We start from the raw sequence: 25,418 nt of genomic DNA, 5'->3' as shown, positions 1-25,418 counted from the left end.
TGTCTCTTTCTGCTGCTGCTCCAATACTGGCCCCAGCTGGGCCTGGTGACCTCTTGCCCTCCCCAGCGTTGCCCTGCTCCTCGATGCTGGAACCCTGGCTCTCGTCTTTTGGGTGCCATGTGCATTGGGCCTTAGCTCTTTCGTGCACATCTCTCAATGTACATAACTGGAGAATGTACCCTTGCCTGAGCATGACAGCCTGGAGCTACTACATGTGTGTTCCTGCCTGGCGGTCTTTCATTCCCTCTCTCCTAGTAACTTAGGCAGATGGCGGTCATTTTGTTTGTTTGTATTTAAAAGCCATATATCTAGAAGTCTTGGTTAACTTATTTGCAGTCAGTGTGTCTTTGATGAATGGTAAGCCAGAGACCCCTAAATTTTGACAAAGACAAGGGTATGGTGTTGCATGCTATTAATCTTAGCTTTCACGGGGTCTCTGAATTTGGGGCCAGCCTAGTCTATATATCAAGTTGTAGGCCAGCCAGGGCTAGTGAGATCTTCAGTATCTTCTATTTCAATAACTAAATATTTTTTGTGTGTGAAGGAATGGGATTGGGGGAATTTTCTATCTAATAAGCCCCATTTTTCAGGGCGTCTTCTGGTATCAGGAGCATGGTGGTGCCTAGGGGACAGTGTACCATCCCAACCATGCTGTTTTCTTCAGACAGAGCCGTGGGGGGCTCTGGAGCCTTTCTGGATGGTGCACTTCCAAGGAGACTTACGTCCTGACCACCCACTGCACCTCCCGAGGTCGTTTCTCCTCCATGTGTCCAGAGTGGCTCTTGTCCTGCTGTTTCTAGGAGAATGGAGAAACCGGCCACTCAGATCTTTGTCTGTGATCCGTGGTTCCGATGGGCACCAGTTGCAGAAGGCCCTGCAGCTACTGTAGTGTGGTGTTTGGATGAGAGGAACCAGAGCCTAGGTAATGTGTTGTCTTGCCCATGTGTTACTCAGGATGGGAATACGGCCCTGCATGAAGCCGCCTGGCATGGATTCAGCCAGTCAGCCAAGCTGCTCGTTAAAGCCGGAGCCAACGTGCTTGCCAGAAACAAGGTGAGGCCCGGCAGCTGACCTCCTCCTTCACAGATGAGGTGGATTGTGGGAATCTTTACTCCTGTTTGTCTCCTATCTGTGAGAGTCGCCTGGGAGAGCTCACTGGGGCATGGAGGACGCTGCAGGGGCAGCCTCACCTAGACGGTTCTCTGAAGAGGTAGGTTGGCTGGTCAATGCCCCTGCATCCCCTAAAAGGAAACGAAGTTCTTACCTGTTTGTATGGTAGCTACCGTCTGAGGTTTCTGTTCTTAAAGCGACGAGGCATGCTAGGAAAACTTTATCCTTAGGTGTATCTACGATAGCAATACGCAAAGCAGTAAAGATGCAGGGGAGGAGTGTAAGGTGCTGGCTCAGTGCTAGCCTGGAGAGACATCGCCCAGGTATTATCAGTGGCTGTCTATTTCCATTTAGACTTATCAATCTCTGGTGTTCGTTTTTACTTTTGTGCCCTTTCCAAAATTTCTAAACCGAACCGATTATTTCTTCAGCCATCAGGAGAAGAGGCACGTGTTATTTTATAAATAAAAGAAGCGTGGTCAGTACCCTTAGAATATCTGTAGAGGTTTGGAGAAGGGAGGGGAGTTGAGAAGGGGTTGCCTTTTCTCTCCTGGGGTGGCCAGTGTTTAGGAACCTGGGGATTTCCCATAATGCACTTGCATGGTTGGTGACTGGCTGTGGTCTCACATGGAGAAATGGAGGAATTCTGAGTCTGGGCTTGGGGAGACACAGCAGTAGACCTGTGGTCAGCAGCTCTCCTCAGGCAGCCTTGTGCTCACATTTCTTGAGGTCTCTTCATGGGCAAAAGCCTGTGGGACCCTGAAAGGTGATTCAGGTCATCCCAATGAGCCATGTTTAAAAAGAGCTTCTAAAACAGGACCACGTTGAAGAGTCAGTACCCGTTACTCAGGGTTTGTATCTACTGTAGGCCACATTTCTAATGGCTGCCTTGGAGGAGGGCTTACATAAAGTCTGTATATTAGGAACGAATCATAGCTCATGAGTTCACACAAGTGTACGTGGTTGTGTAATTACTGCCAGAGTCAGGTCCCTGGAACTGACTGGTTGTAAGCTGCTTGTGGGTGCTGGGAATTGAACCTGGGTTCAAATATCCCATAAGGGATATTTATTTAATGGCAAAGTATTTCCCCTTAGGTCAACCTTTTTCCATAATTCAAATGTTTATGTTTCAAAACATTGAAAACAGTTCTCTCGGTACAGGCCTCCCAGTACAGGCCTCCCGGTACAGGCCTCCCGGTACAGGCCTCCCGGGACAGGCCTCCTGGTACAGGCCTACAAGCCACGTGTTAGCCTCCCCTTCCAGGAAGTGTCCATAACACAGCTACTGTCCATGCTGGACAGAGTCCTCTGAGACTGGTGTCACAGCACTCGTGCTTGTGATTCAGAAAATACAAGGACCAATGACAGTCTCAGGGCCTCGGGAGGGAGGCTCAAACTCTGTCTCTGGTAAAGAAGTCAAGGCTAAGCGAGTGAAGGGAGGGGACTGTGCAGCCACCATTCCTGTATCGGGAAACAGCAGCTGGGATCCATCCCTGTCACTGTGTGCAATGTGACAATGGCTGACTCCCCCGAGTGAGTATTTCACGGTGCAAGTCTGCAGGTATGTGCTGCTAACGCGTCTCCCCTTCTCTCTCTCTCTCTCCAAGGCAGGGAACACGGCTCTGCACCTGGCCTGCCAGAATAGTCACTCCCAGAGCACACGCGTCCTCCTGCTGGGCGGCTCCCGGGCTGACCTCAAAAATAATGTGGGTGACAGCGCCAGCCTCTCTCAGGCACTGTCATACGACCTTGGGAAAGAATGTCCCCAGAGCAGACTCAGCGTTGATATCTACAAACTATAAGGACTTTGTTGTTTTCTGAGGGGTCGCTTAGGGAAAATGCTGCTTTCCCCATTAATGCCTTGCGTTTACCTTAGCATTTCTTACTGTGTGTCTGTCAGGACCAGAAAGACTGTATGTAAATAAGCAGTTCTCACTCTGTGGGCCGAGACCCCCCTGGCAAACCTCCATCTCCAAAAATACTTAACATTGTGATTCATAACGGTAACAAAATACAGTTACAAAACAGCAACAGAAATAATTCTACAGCTGGGGTCACCACAGCACGAGGAACTGCATTAAAGGGTGGCAGCATTAGGAAGGTTGAGAACGACCGGTACAAATGATTTAAGGATGTCTACCCACCCACATAGAGGGTTGTATGGCTGCTGCAAGGACAGTCCCAGGCAGGGCTATTCATGGTACTCAGTGCCGAGCCTCTTCAAAGGGCAGCTGTTGACAATGGCAGTGTAGACAGAGCAGTAGTTCTAGAACAGTGTGTCACTAGAAGGGCTTGAGGACATCCTTCCTCCCGTGTTTTCTGTGGAAAGCTTGTGGTTTAAGCTTCTCTCAGAAATTGCCAGTATCTCCCTGTTTGGGGGCAGACTTAGATAATATAGTTCTAGAATTCTCTGAATCCTAGCATTGGCTGTCTCTTAGTCCAAAGGACTGAGACAGCCGTGCTAAGTGGCTGCGATTGTCTAGACAGAAAGAAAACACCGGCCAGAGCCTGTAGAATACAGCGATGTCTCCCTGTGTTGTCAAAGGCAGTGGAGTCTAGCCTTGCCCACTAAGCAGGATTGTGCGTCTGACTCCTCAGCTCCCTGCTCTGTATTGCTTCATGGGGGATGACAGCAGCCTTCCAGCTGCCATGGGTCCCTGCTGGGAAACTCATTTCGAAAGCAAGATTACGGGTCTTCACTTCATTATTTCAGACACTTTGTGCTGTCGGGGAGGTCACTCAGGCTCCATTATCACCCACATTAGCTTTTCCAAAGCGCTCGTGGAAAGTGAGCATCTAGTTTTATATGCACAGAAGCAAAGCAAAACAAAGACTCTTGGGGTTGGAGCAGCCATGTTATAGGTTCGTGCTCCCCACAGCATACACTTGTCTGCCAGCTTTTAAGTGATGACCTTCACTGTTGTTGTTGTTGTTGTGTAACCGCTGGCTACTTAGAGTTTGTTTTCCGTCCACAGGCAGGGGACACCTGCTTGCACGTGGCTGCGCGCTATAACCACTTGTCCGTTGTTAGACTCCTCCTCAGTGCTTTCTGCTCTGTTCATGAAAAGAACCAGGTCAGTGCCAGCACCTCTCCATGCACTGTGTGCCCCCCACAGGGCAGCCTAATGGAATAAGGACAGGAGCAGAGGCTGCTGGGAAGTGCTGCCTTCCGACTTGTCTGGGACCCCACCAGCACTGTTCTCTGTGGGTATCTCACTGTTCCAGTGGCCCTGGCTTACCTGGCGGCCTCCATCCTTAGACACGTATCCTTACCGTTCCAGCACACATCACCGCAGTCACATAGTGAACATTTTGGGGAGAGCTTACCGTGGCTTTTGCTTACACTGGGATTTTTACCAAGAAAACCTACAAGAAGGAGTGTGGCATAGAAAAGAAGCCAGGATGACAGGTTTCTCACGAATTCCACCGTTCCGTTCCCTACACTGCCTCTTCTGTGTGAGCTGCAGAGTCTCCCGTTTCTTTAAAATCGTGCCTTTGGGAGCTGTCTCCCTTTCAGGGCTGGTTATCTGGGAACACTCCTTATAAGAGAATATGAAAACGTGAAGGCTGGTGGTGGAAGTGCAGAAAGCAGTCAGCTTTAACCAAAGCCTGGGCCTCGGTGTCTCCCCCTGAGCCTGCAGATGAACTTTTCTGGGGTCCACGCATCTGGCTGAGATGCAGGCACAAGTTCTCAGCTTTCCCTCAGTCTGAGCTCAGAAGCCAAGTGCTTCTAACCCTGACCTCCCTGGGCTGATATACAGGGTGACCTGATCTTAGCTCCCAAACCTGTCTGAAATCCAGAAACTTTGAGACCCTCCATTCTCCGCTACCCAACTGGTCCTTTTCACCCCTACAAACGTAATCCTGGTTTGTGGCTTCTGGACTCCTCAGGCAACACGGAGGATGTGGTGAATGCCTTGACCATTGAGTTTTGGGGTCTCTTCCAGGCTCGCACAGAAAGCCTTGTGTTTTTATGACAAGTCTTGCCTGGATTTGGGAGAGCATTCTAGGCAGAGGTGCATAGCTAGCCTAGAGCCAATACATCTGTCGATCAAGCTGTCTTCTGGTTGCTTGCAGGCTGGAGACACAGCCCTCCATGTGGCCGCTGCCCTAAATCACAAGAAGGTAGTTAAAATCCTGCTGGAAGCCGGTGCTGACACGACCCTTGTGAACAATGTAAGTTGAACAGCAGCAATGAGTTCCACAGACTCGCAGGTCCTAAGGATCCAGAGAGTTTCACCCAAGCCACAGCCCCGGGGGGCTCTCATCTGAATTGGGCCATCTCCAAGCAGTCCCAGGAGTTAACAACTCCTTTAGACACTGGGCTGGGTGGGCACAGCCTAGCAAGAGGATAGTTCTAAGGGTTCGCAACAGGCTGGCCTGTGTGTCTCAAGATGGCCCCTGACCAGTTGATAAGCCCAGAACTCCGCTGCCTTTCTCTCGAGAAAGACTATCCCCCCTTCTTCAGTGTGCCCGATCACTTTTGTAGGCCCCACAGACGTAGGTCCCTTCTTCCTCCAAGGGACCTGAGGCATTGAAGCTGATATTCTTTGTTTCTGTGTCTAGCTTGCCTTGCCCCAACCCATCCTCTTCCTCCATTATAGCCCTGAACCTGTCTGGCGTTGTCCACAATGACCAGGACACACTCTCCTTCCCTTTAGAATCCAACTGGCATCCATTCCTGGCTTTTAATTGTGCAACCTGCATGATGACTGGAGCTTTGTTCTGAGGCTGCTCCCGTAGAATTCATGCCTAGCTGGGCTTTCTCGTCCTTTGTGTTGTTCAACAGAAATGCCCACCCTTACCTCCCTCTTTTCCTGCCCCTCTGAGGCTAAGAGGCTTTAATGGGCCTTGCTGATGCCGGCCACCGAGGAGCTGAGGTCTGGGAGTGTGGTGTGAAGTGGAGCTACCCTACTCCTGGCGTTCCTTTGTCACCTGCCTCCCCTCTGTCTTTCCTCAGGCAGGGCAGACCCCGCTGGAGACCGCCCGCTACCACGACAATCCCGAAGTTGCTCTGCTCCTCACCAAGGCTCCCCAGGTAGGACTTAACCGCATCTTACCGCTCCTGCGGGGCTGGCACAGTAGCCGGGATTCCTCTGGCCACGAAGTACTGAGGCCAGCTGAGAATAAATTAGAACTGACGGCTACTGAAGAAGCCAGGCGCACAGAGTGTACTACTCCATGTGGGGCCAAGGCCAGCTCTTTATCCAGGGTGCCCTTGTCTCTCTGTGGTGTGCTCTTGCTGCCATGAGCTTCCTGAACCCTCCCTTCTCAGATACCCAGCAAGGGAAGACAGTGGTCCAGTTCAAACCAGACAGGGGCCTTGGAGAAATGAGGGGCCATTTCCCAAAGAAAGGTAGGTCAGGGACCACTCTGTCTAGATAGATCAGTAAGTATCCACCAGAGGTGGTGAAATACAGAATAGGTCCCCCCACCCCTTCTTTAATTGGATCTGAATACGTTGTTCCTTACTCAGAAATGGTGGCTGATTTCATTAATTGAGTTGATGTTAAGTAACCATAGGAGTTTGTAATCACGGCGGCACCCTGAAATCACAGCTTTTTCCCCCTTCATAGTTTTACCCCCTGCAGACAGTCTCTGTATAACTGGGCCTACCCTTTCCATCCTTCCTCAAGCCATAGCTAAGACAGGACGGCATTCTGGAGTGTTCACCATCACCTCCTCTAGTGGAAGCAAGAGTCACTTTCTTAGTGTTGGGAAGGCAGGCTATCCCAGAGCAAGGCTGGAAACACAGGTTTGCCCGTCTTATTGAGGCCCGGGGAGTGAAAAGAAGCTTCCAGGCACCATGCTGCTAGTACCAGGGCCCAGCCTGTCACGTGGCCCTCACGCTGCTATGACTGGCAGCAGTTCCTAGACTGCTTACAGTTCTCCTCTTTTGTAAGAGGCACATGTGGAGTCGGTCCTACTCAGGGGTGTCTGCATTACCACACACTCGGATCAAGCATGGGGGGTGAGAAGCTACTAGAAAAATAATATGAAATCCTGAGGGAATGTGTGTTGCTGAGATGAGAATGGCCGTGTCGAGGACTCTGATGCCTTAGATCCATGGAGGATGCTCCTTTCCCCGGCTGGTGTTGGAGGGGTGGCCAAGCCAATGAGCTCTCAAAGCTGAGGACAGCCGGGCTTGAAATCCCTCTGGTCCATGTGCGGATGCTGAAAGTGCGTGCAAAACCGTTCACCACCACTTGTCCCCACAGACGTTTACACTCTGAAGACTGCGCCCCCTTCAGAGACTGCTCATTCTCAGGGTAGCTAAACCTGCCTCCTGGTTCAGTGGTTGACAATGAACCCCGCCCCTTGCGTGTAGTAACCTCAGCCCCCTGTTCATCTGTTTATAGTGAGCACGCTCAGCTTCCAGCGTGCTGCAGCCACCCCATCAGAGTGACCTCAGCTTTTCTGTGTCTGTCTACGTGCCTCTGTGTTCCTAATTCCCTGTTGCCCCCAGGGTCCCAGGACCCCATTCATGCAACGGTGGGGTACCCCACCTCACTTGCACTTTGCAAAAGATAGAAAACTGCTGCTGGTCTGTCATAACCGGAAAGTAGGGAGTGCCATAGAAATGTCATCAGCGGTCTGTCTGTCTGTCATTCCAGCCCTTGATATACTCAGCTTGGTCCTCAGCAAGTCACCAGGCACAAAGAGTGGTGTGTGTTTGTCCCATCTGGCACTTGTCTACCAGAGCAGAGCTCAAGAATCTTCACCTCTGCTCTCTTCCTGAACAGTTCTCCTCTGCATTTCTGTTTAGCAGTGGCCTAGGGGTTTGGGGAGGTAGTCTGGGAGCTGAGAGCACTGACTGCTCCTGCAGAGGACCCAGGTCCAATTCCTAACACCCACATCGTAGTTTACAACCATCTGTAACTCCAGTTCCAAGGATCCAGTGCCCTCTTCTGGCCTCTGTGGGTACTGCATGCATATATATTTAATATGGCAGCGTCCAGGCAGGCAGGGTACAGGAGGAGCTAAGAGTTCTATCTACATCTTCATTTAAAGGCTGCTAGCAGAACACTGACTTCCAGACAGCTAGGACAAAGGTATTAAAGCCCACACCACAAGGCCACACCACCCAACAGTGCCATTCCCAAGGCCAAACATAGACAAGCCATCACATTCCATATATGGTTTTACTTACCACATGTCCTCCTTGCACTGAGGGACTCTGAATTTACACACACGCACTCTTTACCTATCGTTTGTTGCTACCTGCTTTGCCTATAAACAAAAGTCCCTTCGCTGAAGCCCTTAGTTAAGTGTAGCCTTCGGTGACCAAGGCCTCTGGGCCAGCATTCACTGATTGCCGCAGCCTGGGAAGTGCTGTGCTGTTCTGTTTGGTCCCCATTACCCTGAGAATGGCTGTGGGCCTTACTGTTCCTCTCAGGGCTAATAGCACATCTGAGGAGGGACGCTTGCTTGCTGCTGCAGTTTTGGCTTCAGATGACCCGAGTCAATTGTCGTAAATGGTGGCTGCGTTTCACAAATGTGAAGAAGTTCAGGCTTGAGTTCAGCTGTGCCTTGATGTAAGATCCCACAGACCAAGCGAACAATCAGTGCTGGTGGCTTTGTCAGACTTGACTTACGACGAGTCTGAACTATCACTAACTGGTTTGTGGCAGTGGCTCTGAGACTCTGGGCCAGAAGTTGAAGGCCCCTGGTTCCTCAGATCTGTGTTCTGCGGCTAAACACACATCTTAGTGACTGAGGGCAAGCAGTGACTCAGGTATGGCCGTCTCCTGGTCCCAGCAGCTCCCTTCTTTCCCTCTGATGACGAGCAGCTTAGTAGCCAAAACCATGTGCTAGAGCTCCTTACCCAGAAGCTGCTGGGTACCCCAACATCTGCTGGTCTATACCCCTCTACCTTAACTGCATTGTGAGGGGCAGACAACAGTCTTCCTTTGGGTCACCACAGTTAGTCTGATGGCTCACAGATGCCCTCCATGTTGTCCAAATTAAGTCGACAGTGTTTGGGGTATGCACTCTGGCCAAGGGAACTGGAAGGTGGGAAACGAAACTGCCTGGAGCAGGCCTCCCGCATGGCTTGACGTTCCTGTCCTAGTTCTGAGGGGGTGGCATTCTCTGGAGTTAGGCTGTGCATAACTATCCGGCTACACCAGCCCAGCACATGGACGCTTGGTATTGTTACCATCTTAGAAGTTTTTGTGATCAGAGACGATATCCTACCCTTCTCTGGGTCCCTGTTGTGCTCAGCACAAGACTGAGGAGAAGGAGGCATACAAGCAAGGTCCAGAGGTTTCTATGACATTGTTTCCCACCAGGCTGTGGGTTCTGTTAGGTCAGAGTGCCATGCCCAGGGAGGATTCTCTGCCCCATGCTGATGCTGTGTCCCCGTCACCCCTACAACTGTGGTATTTGTCTCTTTTAGATCTTGCGCTTCAGTCGTGGGCGAAGCCTGAGGAAAAGGAGGGAGAGGCTCAAGGAAGAGAGGAGGGCTCAGTCTGTGCCCAGAGATGAGGTGGCCCAGAGCAAGGTATGGGGGACTCTTCCGCAGACCCCAGATGCCCTCTAGTTACCGCCCTCCTCAGCCTGTCCTTCCCCCTGGGGCCAGGCTGCTGCCCCCTCCCTGGGGTCCCTAGTTCTGTCCATAGTTCCAGATCCTGTGTCTTTATGTGTATGTGAGTGAGTGGCCTTCATCCTCCCTGTGTGTCCCATGTGTCCTTGGCCTTTGTCCCATCGTGCGTACACCCGCACTGCGCCCTGAGGTGTGCAGAACTTTGGCTGCGCTGCCATATTGTTACCTGGAGCCTTCTTAGCAACAGAGATTCTCAGGGGTTGGCTTGGACCTGCTGGAACAGGAGCTTAGGTGGGGCACCTGGTCTGTTGGGAACAGCTTTCTAGGTGATTCTGAGACCAACCAGGGCAAGCTGCCTCGTCAGTTTCTAACTACAGCATGGACCAAGGCAATTCTTCTGGCTTCTGTGTGCACATCAGCAAAGGATGGCACCCGGCACACGTGGATTGGATAGTACACAGGTTATGAACTGGCATTGGAGTCCCCTTTGTTCTGTTCACCCCTCAGTAGGTGCCACTGGGCAGTGAACAATATGGTGTCCCTTGTAAGACCAGGGACACTTTGGGGTGGGGGGGAAGTGCAGAGGGTGCGGGGTGACAAGGTCTGATTGTGTAGCCCTGGCTGGTCTGGAACTCACTAAGTAGACTAAGCTGGCCTTGAACTCAGAGATTAAAGACGTGCGATGTGCCCAGCTCTCTGAGAGTTCTTGGCAGGGACCATGATACAGAGACTTTTTCTAAGCTGGGCATGGTGCCACACACCTTTAAAGCAAGCATCAGAGTACACACCTAAGAGCATGCTTCATTTCCTACAAATAAAAGGCCAGTCGGCCACACAAGAGAAGCTGTTGAGCCCGCCCACTATGTAGAAGACATCTGTCATTGGTTAATGTCCCTGAGCTTCCATTATTGGATGGAGTCTTGCAAGCACCAGTATCCCAGCTGGAGTCAGAGGCAAAAGGCCCGAGTGGAATAATTCGGGGCCTTTTTCTTTGTAGGGAAGCGTCTCAGCAGGAGACACCCCCAGCAGTGAACAAGCTGTACCCGAAAAGGAAGAAGCTAGGAGAGATTGCCCACCAGCTTCCCAGGAGCCAAGAAAGGATGAAAGGAGGAGAAAGTCAAGGCCAGAGGTCAGGAGCAAGCAGAGAGGGGAGGGGAGCCATGGGGCTGGCTTGCAAGAGGGTCTAGGGTGACAGCATTCCTTCGGCTGGCTGTGTGGGAACAGGCACAGAAATGAAATTCACTGGCTTTAGAAGGAGATGGTGCTCTGGGTTTCTGGGTGCTGCTCTGAGCCCAGAACCAAGGGGGGGGCTCTTTATTTTTTACTTTTGAGGTAGGATTATATTATGTAGTGTTGCATGGGAGACAGAAGATGCTGGCAGGGTGTCAGTCTGGGGCGTTGCCGGGACTTAGAAGTGGCGACCCTTCCTTCCTACAGGTGTCAGCACTATCTGACCCCACCCCAGCAGCAGACCAACAACCTGGACACCAAAAGAACCTACATGGTCATCACCACCAAAAAAAGAAGAGCAGACATCGATGCTGGTCCCCACCACCGCCCCACGGGTTCAGGGCGTACCAGCTCTACACGCTGTACCGTGGCGAGGACGGGAAAGTGATGCAGGTACACAGTGGCATGGTTCAGAGCCCTGCAGAGGCCGAGGCCTCGTGGTTGGCCCAATCCAAACCTGTGCAGATGTGCCCTGCCATGTAGACCCCAGGGTTGGGGAGGGAGTCACCGCCTGCAGCATTCCCTACCATCCGTAGGGGACCTCTGCTTTGAGGCTCCAGGTGGGTGGATTCGAACCTCTTTAAGATAGGTGCCCTCAGAATCTCACGCTCAGAATCTTAGTGCCTTTGGATCCAGTGCTCGACCCATGGGACATTCCAAAGCTAGCATGGGGATTAGTCTGGCCTCCTGAGTCTTCTGCTTCCCCCTGGTATCCTGCTCAAGATGATTATTGAATAAAGAAGGGCTAATTTCAACCTGTCTGTCTGTCTGTCTGTCTTTTTGTGTCTCTGTCTCTGTCTCTGTCTCTCTCTCTGTGTGTGTGTGTGTGTGTGTGTGTGTTTAGTACAACCAATTTAATTTAAGCTTATCTGTGACTAGCTTACGAATAAATGAGATTCAGACTATGATTATTTTATTTGGCTTTGACAATTACTGGGGGTAACCCCTAATCTACTCTTCCAACTGCTGACCTGACTACCTCCCCAGCAGTGTGCCCCAAACACTTGCTGTTTCTCCTGGCCATGCACTCACAGTAGTTCTCTCTGCATGGTGCCTTCTTCTCTCTCCCTTGTCACCTCTCCTTTCTTCCTCATGCTTCTCCACCCCCAACCCAGTAAAAACCCACCTACCTCTAATCCCTCCGATAATTGGCTGTCACCAGTTTTATTTAACCAATAGTTAAGGAACAAGCTCAACAAAAGCTGAGAATTTACTGGTAGGCCTAGACCTTTGGGTACAGAATTTAGCATTAGCAACAGACCAAATTTCAACGTGTGTGGTGTGTGTGTGTCTGTGTCTGTGTCTGTGTCTGTGTCGTGTGTTCCTGTGTCTAGAGAATACTTGTGAGTGTAGTGTGTTTGTGTGCATGTTTTTGAGTGCGTACTCCTGTGTGTGCCCTTGCAGAAGCCAGCCCTGCTCTATCCTTCCCACCTTATCCTTTGAGACAGGGTCTTTCACTGAACCTAAAGGCCAGCAAGCTCCAGTCCCTGCCTCCCCAGCTCTGGGATTACAGACATACTGCTGGCCGTACCTGCATTTTTACATGGGTTCTGGGATCTGAACTTAGGCCCCCAAACTTAAACAGCAAGGAGTCTTGCCCAGGGAGCCACCTTTCCACCCTCTTCCTTTTCCTCTCCCTCCTAGGCACCAATCAAAGGTTGTCGCTGTGAGCCTCTGATCAACAAGCTGGAGAACCAGCTGGAGGCGGCTGTGGAGGAGTTAAGAGCTGAGCTGGGAACAGTGCAGGACAAAGTGAACACAAAGCTGGGCCACATGGAGAGCAAGAGCCAGCACCAAGTAAGCAAGGGACTCGTCTCTCCATGACAGCTGTGAAGGGCTCGTGCTGTGGCTCAGTGGTAGATCCCTGGCCCAGCATGTGGCAGCCTCGCACACATAAAGATCATGGAAGTCATGCATTCCTGCCAGGCAGAGTGCACATGCCTGTGATGTCAGCACTTAAGAGGCTGAGTCAGGAGATCACAAACTCAAGGGCAGTCTGGGCAGCATAGTGAGACTTTGTCTCTTACAAGAAAGAAAAGTGGCAGGTGATGGGGGCGCACACCCTTGATCCCAGCACAGGAGACGCAGAGGCAGGCAGGTCTTACAGAATGAGTTCCAGGCCATCCAGAGCTACACAGAGAAACTCTGTCTTTAAAAATCAAAAACAGGAAAAGGAAAAAGAAAGAGAAAAAAAAAAGCAATACACTCTCATTTCAGAGAGTGTTTGTTTGTTTGTTTGTTTTAAGAAAAAGCAGCATTAGAGAGGATGCCAATTGCCCACAAGCCTGTGGTGATTTAAAAAAAAAAAAACTATTGATATTTAGGTTTATTTTCTTCAACTGCGCTCTTCTGAGACTGGGTCATGTGGGGTCAAGCTCGTCCCAGACTCACTGTAGCTGAGGAGACCCGGGAGTTTGGATCTTCCACCTCCATTTCCCAAATGCTGGGGTTGCAGATCTGCACGCCACCCCTGTTCTCGCGTGCTGGGGTCCGAACCCCTATCGTGTTGAGCCAGGACCTACCAACTGAGGCACACCCCCAGCTCCTCTGTTCAGCTTTTCATCAGGAAAACTGTCTGACACAAAGAAAAGCCGAGAGAAGACTGAAGTAATGAGTTCTTTTATACTCGTACTGAGAGCCAACCAATTCTCTAGTTTTGTTTTAAGAAAAGTCACACCTCATGGCCCAGGTTGGTCTTGAACTCTGGTCTCCTTCCAAGTGCTGGATCAGAAGCAGAGGCCACACCCAGCTTTAGTTCTTGGCTTTTTGTCCCCCCTTAGCGCCTCTCTGTTTTTCTTCTGGAACCGAGGGAGACTGAGTGGCCCTGCCCTGCGGTCATCTCGCCTCTCATCACCTGACAGTGTGCCCACCGGGGATAAGCACGAAGTTCATCACATCTAAGAGAATCAACAGTAATTATACAATATCCAGTTCACGGCCATGCTTTCTCAGTTGTTCCCAAGAATTTTGTTTAGTTCTTTGTCCACAGGTTTTGTTGTTTTTTGTTTTTTTGTTTTTTTGTTTTTTTGAGACAAAGTCTCACATAGCCCAGGCTGGCCTCAAAGGTATAACATAGCTGGGACGGTTGGCGTGTGCTACCACATCCAGCTGTTTGGTTTGAGTCTTGGTTGAGGATCCTTTGTGCACCTGATGGGGGTTCTGTGGTCTCTTTGAGTGCCTCCTGGTCCCCTCCAGCTTTCTGTCTTCTAAGCACCCAGGCCGGTTGTCCTGTTCTGGATTCATTTGCTCGTTTCTTAATGAGTGTGTAAGTTGTGTCTTCAACCTTGCACTTCTGTCAACGGAAAGGTTTGAGGCCATGGTTCATGGTTCTGTGAGTGTGGTCTCAAGGCGGCGGCAGCACATGCTGGGGAGGTGAATTCTTGGGTCCATTCCTCATCTCCATTGCTGAATTTCATCGCCATAACTGGAATTCTGAGTGAGGCCCACAAGTCTGTGCCTAGCAAGACCTGCGAGTGCTGCCGTAATGTCTGTCAACAGTTGCTTAGGTTCCAAGAAATACTTCTGCAAGCCTGTGCCATGGTCAGTGGTGTGAACTCCAGAGTGCCTTCCACACGGAGGCACAGAATCTCCGGGGACCTCAGGGTTCCTGATGCTAAGCTGGGCACTGTGTTCTTCTGCTGTGAAAGCATACTTTCCTAGTAAGAGACGTGCAGCAGGTAAGACTTTTCATCGAGATGTGCTTTAAGGAACTTATAGAATAATATGTCTTAGAGAAAGTGCTCCCCACAAAAGGATGTGATTCCCACCACCATCCCTCGGTGCCCACTGACTCATCCTTGGAGGTTTTCTTTTGTCACTCAGAACTGCCGTGGCGATCTCTAGAACAACACGGGCCTCTGTGTCCCGGCAGCTTGCTTTTCCACCCTTCGGGGGCCTCAGTGCAACCTGTGCCGTGTGAGTGCTCCCTGCAGGTGTCGGCAGAGATGCAGACCAGGGAGAGATGAGAATGAACTCTAGGTTCATACTGACTTCATCAGCACGGACGAAGACATCTAAAGAGTCTGATACCAGACAGTTGGTTCCCAACATCTTTAAGCCTAGTATAGTTGGGAAAATAAGTTTCTTGGTGTAATACAGTACCCAGTGCATGATTACATCAAAATTCAGGAAGATGGATGTGTTCTAGGGACAGACTTCCTGTAATAGGGTAAGGGCCTAAAGGTCTACCTGACTCGGGTCATTTGAGCTATCTGCTACCTCTAGTCCTAGTCTGGGAGCTTGGGGAGTGCCTGGCCCTGAGGGACATTAGAGTACTAGCCACCTCTGGTTGTAGGAGCTTAATATGGCCTGGCCCAACAGTTAATGCAGATCACCAGGCTGTGAATCATGCCTGATTCTCAGCTTTCTGGAAGGAAAAACAGTTCTGGGTTTTTTGTCTTGTTTTATTTGTTTGTTTGTCTCATTTTTCCCATTGGAAAGAGAATCCCATTTTCTTTTTTCTTTTTTTTTTTTAGGATTTTTAAAAAGACTTATTCATTTATTATATGTACGTACACTGTATCTGTCTTTAGCCACACCAGAAGAGGGCATCGAATCTCATTAGAGATGGCTGTGAGCTACTGTATGGTTGCTGGGATTTGAACTCAGGACCTCTGGAAGAGCAGTCAGTGTTCTTAACCACTGAGCCATCTCTCCAACCCCAAATCCTATGTTTTTAACATTCCTGGTTTCTCTGGAAATCCATGGGGTTAAAAACCCTCATGTTATGTTCCCAACACTTAATTTTATATATCCTGACCACTTACCCATGTACTTAGTTACATAATATTCTATTAATGACATAATTAACATAAGCACTTATTAAATATTTTCTTGTGCTCATGAGTCATGTTAAGTTGAAAGTTTATATATGAAAAATTTTGGCTACTTCTCAGACAGAAAATGTTTTTGCATTTAGTTTTAGTGTGCGTATGCACACATTTGTGTGTGTTGGTGGAGGTCAGAAGACAGCTAATGCGACTTTATTTTCTCCTTCTACCCTGTGAGTCCTGGGGATTGAATTCGGGTTCTCAGACTTGGGCATGGGTTAGGATAACTGTCCAGTGTTCATGCTCAAGGCTCTTGATAAATGCTGGCAGACTACCACATGGAAAGGTTGTATCCATTTGCAGTCCACCAGTAGGAGTTGCTGGCTCAAAGTTTTTGGCATCACTTAGTATTTCTTTCCAAGGTTGTGTTAAATGAAGGAACTTTTACTGTTCAAATTTTATTTCTTTGTTTATGATGAAGCTATACTCCTAACACCACTCCCCCATCCTTACCCCTCCCCCCAATCTCTCAACCCTACCACCACCACCCTCACCCCCTGTGTATGCGTGTGCCCTGTCTCTCCTCTTTCAGACAATGTGTTACTTTGTATCCCTGGCTGGTCTACACGAGACCTACCTTCCTCTGCCGCCAGCATTCAGGGTAGAGGGAGCACTACCCTGCCCACAGAGGCTGAACCTTTTCAGATTTACCTGCCTCTTGTATTTGTGGAGAGAAGATTTGAAAACTATTCAGGTCATGATGCATTAGCTGACCTGTACCCATAAAGGACTGTGTCGGGTGAGAGCTAGATCCTTACAGCCTCTTAGTGTGCGGATGGTGGCAGATTGATAGGTAAAGTCTATCCTCTTCCCAAGAGGCCAGGGCAAGATGTAAACCTGCTGTGGTTTGCCCTGGAGCTGTCTGTATTTTGATGCTAATTCCACTGCCCCAAGGACAGCAGCCTAGTCCCTACTCAGGACTCAGGTGACTTCAGCAGAACCTTCTCCCCATTGAATTTGTACAATACAGGTGAGGGGCAGGTACAGGATAGAAGGAGGCCTGTCATTGGAGGAGAAGGAGGGATGGGTGGGAGAGAAGTTTGAAGGAAGAGGAGGAGACTGGAACAGAAAGGAGGAAGAGACTGGAGAGAGGAGAGGGTGAGAAGCCATGGCAGGTGACGTTAGGATTCCGCTCTGTGTGTTTACAGTTGTTATTAATGTTCCTAAGGGATGGATGGTACTGGGCTTTGTATGTTTAGGTGGGCAATTATATCTTACCAGTTGGGTCAAAGATTATTGTGTTGTGTGTTCTTTTATGTGACGGTTTGAGTGTAGTAAAAGTGTGCCGTGGCAGGAGACACTGGGCCGCCGTGGAGTTGGGATGTGTTTCCACCGAGATATCTAGCAGATACCTTGAGGCACTGCGGTGCTGAACCTAGGGAGGTAAAAGACAACCATACTTTTATTTTTTATATTTTACAACAACATAAACCTGGTCAGTGTAAGTCAGGCACCTGGGCCAAGGTGCGCTCGCCCCTCCCCCCTTCTGGTTTTATTTTGCTCGTATATACATTGGTTTGCCTAAATGTGTATCGGTGTGAGAGTGTCAGATTCCCTGGAACTGGAGTAACAGACAATTGTGAGCTGCTGGGAATTGAGCCGGGTTCTCTGGAGGAAAAGCCAGTGATCTTAACCACTTCCTCATCTCGCCAGCCCCAAATGCTGTAGCTTGGAATGAACCCCTGCACATGTGGCTGCTTTGGATGTGGACGTCTCTGTAGCAGAAAAGGAGAGGGCATCCTGGGAAATAGAGAGAGTAAGCAGCTCATAGAAGAATATAGGAACCCAAGAGACACACGTACCCACTCTGAAACTGGTGCAGCCTCCCCATGAAAGTCCGTGTGTGTCACAGTGAGCCCTGTGGCTGGCTCCTTCTAACACTAGCTTTGTTCTCTTCTTTTGGACCTCGTCAGATCAATGAGGTTGGTGTAGCCTAGGAGTTAGGGCCGACAGAATCATTACAAGGCCCCAGGAAGGTCTTGACTGAGTGGCAGCACTTGTCCTTGTAAGCAGTCTTTGAAAGCTTCTATTCCCCCTCCACACATGCCTTGACTGCTTTTACCAAGGCGATAGGAAACATGCCCACGGGGTTTTAGATAGTTATTCCTAACGACAGCTTTGGCACTTATATTCTAGGGCCTGTCAGAATCCCTGCCTACATGATCTGCATATGCATATACAGAATATACAAAACAACATTTACAAAATAAAATATACAGACACTGTGCATTTTTATGAACTTGTGCTCTACTAAGCACTTAGGACTTTGGGATGAAAAAAAAGGGGCATCAGTGGCCTTAAGGAAATACATGCAGGGACTCTGAACAGCCAGAGTTTCGTGCTGCGAAACAGGACAGAAGGAAGAACTGAAGTCCATTGCCTGTTTTGTGGACTCGGCTCACGGGTGGAGACCAGAGTCCGTTCTTAGATTATTTTAGGATGTACTCTGTCTCTTGAACCCTAGATGTGCGTTTTGGACAAACTGATGGTGGAGCGGCTGTCAGCTGAGAGAACGGAATGTCTGAATCGCCTGCAGCAGCATGCGGCTGCTGAGAAGCAGGAGGGAGAGAAACGTCAGGTAAGAACCAGTGTCTGTCAGTCCTTCACTGCTGGCCTACCATGTCTGCCGAGCTGGTCCAGGTCTAGCGATGCAAACCAAGAGGCTGAGAATGCGAAGACCATAGCCTGTTGTTTCTGTAACCAGAATAAAGTTAGGAGCAAAGGGTGCGTAGTTCTATGTGAGCAACTTGCTGGGCCTGCTGGGCAGTGTGCTGGAAAGGCCATCTTTGCCAGTCGGTCATTCTTCCGTTCCCTGTGCAGGAGTCTACTGCTTTTCTAGGCCAACAAATGGGACTGGTCCCTGTGAGTTTGTGAGGGACTGAGTTTGTGAGAACAGCCAAAATCACTGGTTTGGAAAATTTGTAAGGAGTTAGGCACCTGAGTTCTGGGTGACTCAGAGCCTTAGCTTGGTGGCAGGCATGGCCTGTGGGAGAATGAATGAACCCTAACTTTTATATGTGCCAATTGTAACCTCAAGTGTCAGAGTTTAAAAGGTCATTCTCCGGGACTAGAGCATTACTTCCGTAGTTAAGAATGTGTCTGTTCTTCTAGAGGACCCGGCACCCACGCTGGGTTGCTCACAACCACCTGTCACTCTAGCTCCAGGGGTACCTACATACATGTTCACACAAATACACAGATTGTCATGGTGGGTTGGGAAGAAGATGTGCATGCCAAGGCACATGCGTGGAGCTTAGGCAACTTGTAGAAGTCAGTTCTCTCCTCCTACGTGGGTTCTGGGGATTGAACTGAGGTTTTTAGACTTGGCAGCAAACACTGTCACCACTGAGCCATCTTACCAGCCCATAAAATAAATCTTTAAATAAAATTGTTTAAAAGATTATTTGATTTGTGTGTATGGATGTTTTGTCTGCATGTGTGTCTGTGTACCATTTGGGTACCTGGTGCCCTTAGATCCTCTGCGACTGGAGTTACAGATGGAAAAATGGTTATGAACTGACATCTGGGTGCTGGGAATAGAACTCAGGTCCTCTGAAGGAGCAGTCTGCCCTTAACCACTGAGCCACACCTCCAGCCTCCCAAAAGTTTAACTCTGGTGCTTTAACTCATAACCCTCAGCACACTCAATCTCTGTGTGTTACTCGTTATTTTAGATGTCATTGGTGGATGAACTGAAATCCTGGTGTATGTTGAAGATCCAGAATCTGGAGTTGAGACTTTCGGGAGAGTCTCGGACCTTTAGAGCTAAATCCACACCATCTCCCTCCGACTCCTCTCCAGGTACCTCACACTCACACAGTCTCTCAAGAGATCCACTCCTCCTCCTTCCTGACCTGAATATTGATCGTCCACACTCCGGAGCTGCAGCAAACACAGTAAGGCACGAATGTTAGGAAGCCTGAAGTAAGCAGACCACGTGAGAGTGCAGAGTAAAGCAAGGGATGTTGGCAGGTGTCCTTGTGGTTTTAGGCACCAGGACCAAAGGCAGCCTGGGGAGAAATTTGGCTTAAACATCCCAGGCCACACTCCATGACTAAGGGAAGTGAGGGCAGGAATTGAAGGTAGGAACCTGAAGGCAGGAACTGAAACAGACCTTAAAGGAAACCCTGGTCCAGTTCAGTCAGCTTGTTTTCTTCTACACTCCAGGGCCACTCGCCTACTAGTGGTAGTGCACACATCACCATTAATGAAGAAAACGCTCCCATGGACTTGCCTGTAGACCTTAGCTTCTGTCGAGGCTCGGTGGGTCCTGTGATGCGGAGTGATGAAGGCCCAGCTTTCTCCCAGGCAGGCCTTTTCCCCTGCTGCTCCTATTTCAGTGGCCTCTTGCTTTTACTTGAACCTGCAAAGCCTTTAAGCAGCCACCAGCGTCCTGACCTTGCCCTAGGTGTTAAGACATGCTTTAAATGGTGACTCTTTAGCTGCAGTCAGTAACCTTGATAATTTTTAAAACTAGCATGTGTCCATTGAACAAAGTGGTTTTGTTACATTTCCACATACCTGCATCACCTCAAATTCCACCTGGTACCCTGCTGCTTATTCCTTTCCAAACAGCAGCTCCTCTTCATCCTTAAAAGTCTAGATTCTAATTGGACATGGTGGCACACACCTTTAATCCAGCATTTGGGGAGGCAGAGGCAGATGTATCCCTGTGAGTTCAAGGCCAGCCCGCTCTATATTTCAAGTTCTAAAATAGCAAGACCTTATTTAAAAAAAAAAAAATTCTAGATTCTGAATGTGAGGGAAAAACATGTATGACCTGCCTCTTTTTAGTCTAGGTTATTTCACTTACCACAGTAATCTCAGGTTTTATCCTTTTTCTTGCAAATAGTATAATTTTTCCTTTATGGTTGAATCAAACTCCATTATGTGTATACATATTTTGGTAATTAGGTCCTAATGGGGAGCTTTGATACAAGGTCAGGTGCTTAATATAGCCCTATCTGTTTACACGGCTTTAGCTCTGTGCCAGCCAAGTTTAGAAACATCTTGAGCCCACTTCTCATGCTAGGGCTAGCTCTGGAACCGGCCATGGTGATTGCAACGTGGATTGAAGAGCTGGATGAGGAGTGTGGCTTACCTTCCTCTCGACTCTGCCGTAACCTTAAAATCACTTCTAAGAAAGAGTTACCTGTGGGGTGTGATGGCACACACAACTTTGTTCTCAGCATTCAGGAGGCAAAGGCAGGGGGATCTCTTGAGTTCCACTACGTGGTAAGACCCTTTCCCAAACAAAGGGTCCAAAAACCAAATTGATACACAGGATTTATATCCCAGAAGTGAAGGGAACATCTTCCTCCTCAGAGATTAGCGCTCTTTCTGTGTTGAGATACTTTGTAAGTTTTGTCATCCTTACGCATTAGAAACAAGACCCAGAGACATCTATGGTAGTCAACACGGAAAGGTCAGAAATCTAGCCAATATGTTATTCCTATGGCTAACACAGAATCGGAGAAAGCCCTGATGAACTTAGATGGGAGACCTGGCGATAAAGTGGGAGAGAGGGAGGGAAAGCACGGAGAAGCAGGTGGGTGGGTGGGTGTCCCGGCAAAGCTGATGTTCTCAGCACCCCCAGTCCTATGGCTGAATGTGAGTGTGCTCTGATGTTTGTCTCTCCTTTGAAAACAGCTGTAGACCAACCAGTGGTAGCTGCAGGGCCGGGAGCAGCTTCCGACAGCTCCTCTCAGGTTGTGAGGCCCAAGGACAAGGCACTCAATGCCACTGCTGTCCCCAGACACCAGCAGGAGCTGCTTCCCTCTGATTGCACAGGCTCCGGGTTAAGGAAGGTCAAGGCCCCGGCTGCTTCCAGACTGGGTGATCAGCAGACTGGGTCCTGTGTCAACCGAGGCACTCAAACCAAGAAGTCTGCGAGAGGTGGGCAGACCAAGCATCGAGGCCAACAACCGACAGCCAGCAGCCCCAGTGGGCAGCAGCCATCCGCGGCAAGCAGTGACGCCCGAGATGCCTCGCAAGCCCTGGAGCTAACCCAGTATTTTTTTGAGGCTGTTTCTGCTCAGATGGAAAAGTGGTACGAACGGAAAATTGAAGAAGCACGAAGCCAGGCCAGTCAGAAAGCTCAGCAAGATGAGGCCACACTGAAGGAGCACATCAGGAGTCTAGAAGAGGAGGTTGCCAAGCTGCGCACAAAGACGCACAAGTAAAACCAGATTCTGAAGTGGACCCAGCAGGGTTTCCAGCTTGATAACAGCAAAGTAACTGTGTCCCCGGAGTTGGTTGTCATGCACAAGGTGGATTTGCCTTTAATAGAGTCACTAATTGGTTGTGGACACATACTTCGTGCTCTGAAGTTACAAGGCCTTCACTGGTTAAAATGAATCCTGGGAAGATGTCTATAAACAGCAAGACACCAAGAAGAGGAGGTGTGACCCACGTCTGTGATTCATGAAGTGTGTCAGAAGCAAAGCAGAGAACTCTGGGAACCCAGTAGCCATTCACGTCCATGCCAACACACCTGCTGTGCCTAGACGGTCCTTCTAGCAGAGCTGGGACTCAGATGCGGGAAGCCCTCTTTCTCCCATGTAACTCAAGATGTTCATCTTTTAAAGGGGTGAAACCCTTTCAGGTTGTGAGGATATACACTGTAATGACCTCAGTGTCCAGTGTGTCTTCAAGTAAGTTTAAGGATCATATAAAGGAGTAGCAATTGCTGACTGTCAAGTGAGAAGGGTTTAAACCATTGGTCAGTTACTGTGATTTTGGCCAAATAACTGAGCAGATTAATGGAAAAATATTCACCAAACAACTCCAGCCAGTTACCTTAGATTACCTTTCTAGAGTCAAGACGTTTGTTCCATGTTTTGTAAAGAAATCAGGAAATATCACGAAAGTTTAATTTTGAATTGACTTCTCACTGAAGAACATCAAGCCGTCAAAAGGCGTTGCCTGTTTACTGAGTAAGATGTACCAGACTGAGGTGGTGACTCTATCTTGGTTGGGACCTTGGATTTGCCTAATCCTTTGGTACATGGAACACGGATTATGTCTGTCTCCACATATGCATAGAAACGTATGTTTCTCTAAGCCTAAGGACCTAATAACTACTATCCATGAATTGTAACTAAAATGCTGTTCATTGAGCCAAAGAGAAGTGATCTTTGCGGAATAGTATGCATTTATGCCTTGGTCAAGCCAAGTTCTTCCTTTTGCTTATAGTGACAATCCACGGATAGACATTCGTATAAACACGACAGGGCAGATATTGGGTATGCATCATCCAGTGAGCCCAATTATTTCCTGGGACCGACCTATCCTCAACCTCTTGGGAGGTACAGCCCTTCCCCATTCTCCTTCACCGGAGTCCTGTCCTCAGCTCACTTGCACCTGAGCCCTGCTATGACACTACCCACAACAAAATGTCACTCACTCCTGTAGGATCACTCCTTATTCATACAGCAAATTATTGGGAACTGCCTAATACTAAGTAAGAGATGAAACCCCGAGTTCAGCATGAGTTATTTTCACTATTAGAATACTCATTACCTCAAGAAACCCTTGACAAGAAGAGCAGAAATCAACTGTAACTGAACATCAAGTCTAGACCACAGAATATCTTAGTGGCAGTGCTTTGATGATATCCTCCTACCTATGAGAAGCAGGCAGCTTATCACTGTGAATGGATGTTTTTGTCAAGTCATTAAGCATAAAGACCAGGCTATTGTCTAAGGCCAGTCAGCCCCTTACCCACAGGGTTGACTTCTGAGGAAGTGGTGGTTGGCTTGTTTTTGGAAGGCTTACCGTGTACTCTAGACTGGCTTTGGTCTCATGACCTTCCTGTCGCAGCCACCTGAGTTGGGACTAAAGGAGTGAGCCCCATGGCCAATCATGTTTTGTTTGTAACATCAGTGTTAGGTTTGTGGCAATTGGTCCTCAGCATTGTACAGCACTGAGGATCAGCTGTGTCTTTCCCCTCGTGCTGTGTGCAAAAAACAAGCAAATATCCCAGCTGTACTTTTACAGATAACTGCTCATACCATACACTCTCACAATAGGTCATGTTTCAAACCGAGGCCTAAAAAGTGTCAACAGCCGTGAAGAAACATGTTATAAAACAGTAGTGTTGCATATCAATGTCCTTTTTAAAAAACAGGTAATTGTTAGCACATCCCTTAGAGTGCATACTGAGCATCTGTGCCGGGGTGAAAGTGTTAGTCTAGCATCACTTTTGATGTGGAGTCCAAAATACAGGTTTTTCATGTTTAGATTTGTGTGTGCAAGGCATGCTGTCTAATTTTTTTAGTCACCTTGAACTTGTGTCTCCTATAAGCATTAAACGTTTGAGTTCTGTCGGTATCCTACTTTTTTATAGTCATTAGTTCTGCTCACTGCACTTAGAAATTCCTGAATGAGCCCACACCCAGCCACTTTACAGATGTAGAGCAAATGCATCCAGTTTAAAGTCAACATCAGGCGTCTTCCGTCAAAACAAAGTGGGTGCAATCTGTGTCTGTGAGAAGTCCTTTAACTTGGTGAATGCAAGCATATTAAATCCACTAGGTATAAGACAGAATATCACTTTTAAAAAAAGATACAAGGCTGGGCATGGTGACACACACCTTTAATACCAGCACAAGGGAAACAGAAGCAGGCAGTCCTGTGAGGGTTTGAGGATAGCCTAGTATAGGAAGCAAACTGAAGGACAGCCAGGGCTCAGAAAAATGCTCTCTCCCAAAAATCAATAAATAAAATAAGGTTACTTGGGGTTGGGGATTTAGCTCAGTGGTAGAGCGCTTGCCTAGGAAGTGCAAGGCCCTGGGTTCGATCCCCAGCTCCGAAAAAAAGAACCAAAAAAAAAAAAAAAAAAAGAGCACTAACTGCTCTTCCAGAGGTCTTGAGTTCAAATCCCAGCAACTACATGGTGGCTCACAACCATCTGTAATGAGATCATATTCCCTCTTCTGGTGTGTCTGAAGATAACTACAGTGTACATACATACAGTGAATAAAAAACGTATATTCTTAACTGTTCACACTTAATGTGAATATAATTTCTTAAAATCCTGTGATTTCTGACTTGTTAGGGTGACAACTTTTGTTTTTATCTCTTTGAGCCCAATTCTACATCCTTTTCCAAGGCAGATGTGGGCTGCTTCTGTTTATAATGGCCTTTCCTGAGTCATCCTGGTCTGTTTCTCCCAAGAGTGCTACAGTAACGTTCAGGCTTGGCCTCCCTCAGTCACCAGCACCAGCACTGTTCAGGAACACACACAGCACTGCTGTGTGTGAACCTAGACATGGCACTTGTTAACAGGGAGAGCCACGCGGGGCAAACTGGTAAACTGGCTTTTGCCACTTACCTACTACGAAGCTTTTGTGTAAATTCTTTTTTCCATTTGTTAATCTGTCTTGAGTTCCATCATGTTTTTACCTTCTTTAAAAGTAGTTAGGGAGGGTGTGATGGTATATGCCTTTAATTCTGGCACTTGACAGAGGCAGGAGGATCTGAGTTCAGGGTCAGCCTGGTCTACATAGTACATTCAGGGCCAGCCAGAACTATATAGTAAACACAAAAACAAAACCAACAACAAAATCAAACCTCGGCTTGCCTTGGGCTCTGTTGGCTGTATGTGCTTTATAGAATTCTCTCCACACCACGGCTGGACCATCATCAAACCATCATTGTTCACATCTAGCAAGTGTTGTATAATCTGAGGACTTTAGACTTAC

At 48.6% G+C, this 25,418-nt stretch overlaps 1 protein-coding gene across 12 annotated transcripts in view; it reads left to right on the top strand.

The window, feature by feature from the left end:
* Ankrd6 (ankyrin repeat domain 6) overlaps window positions 1-24,060 on the top strand; it is a 137,132-nt gene extending 113,072 nt beyond the window's left edge. For 2 of the 12 annotated variants that reach the window (XM_087550449.1, XM_087550450.1), the window contains exons 5-16: window positions 955-1,053; window positions 2,718-2,816; window positions 4,086-4,184; window positions 5,188-5,286; window positions 6,071-6,148; window positions 9,509-9,613; window positions 10,653-10,784; window positions 11,093-11,278; window positions 12,530-12,682; window positions 18,179-18,292; window positions 19,389-19,610; window positions 21,364-24,050. In XM_087550449.1, coding sequence (XP_087406575.1) covers window positions 955-1,053; window positions 2,718-2,816; window positions 4,086-4,184; window positions 5,188-5,286; window positions 6,071-6,148; window positions 9,509-9,613; window positions 10,653-10,784; window positions 11,093-11,278; window positions 12,530-12,682; window positions 18,179-18,292; window positions 19,389-19,610; window positions 21,364-21,369 — 1,392 coding nt within the window. In that variant the 3' untranslated portion in view covers window positions 21,370-24,050. 12 annotated transcript variants of the gene reach the window in all.
* Window positions 24,061-25,418: the final 1,358 nt, after the last annotated feature.

Source organism: Rattus norvegicus, chromosome 5 (genome assembly GCF_021556685.1).
Source record: "Rattus norvegicus strain SHRSP/BbbUtx chromosome 5, alternate assembly SHRSP_T2T, whole genome shotgun sequence".
NCBI classification, from domain to species: domain Eukaryota; kingdom Metazoa; phylum Chordata; class Mammalia; order Rodentia; family Muridae; genus Rattus; species Rattus norvegicus.
Note: the sequence above shows the minus strand (reverse complement) of the source record. Positions and strands in the feature narration are given on the sequence as shown.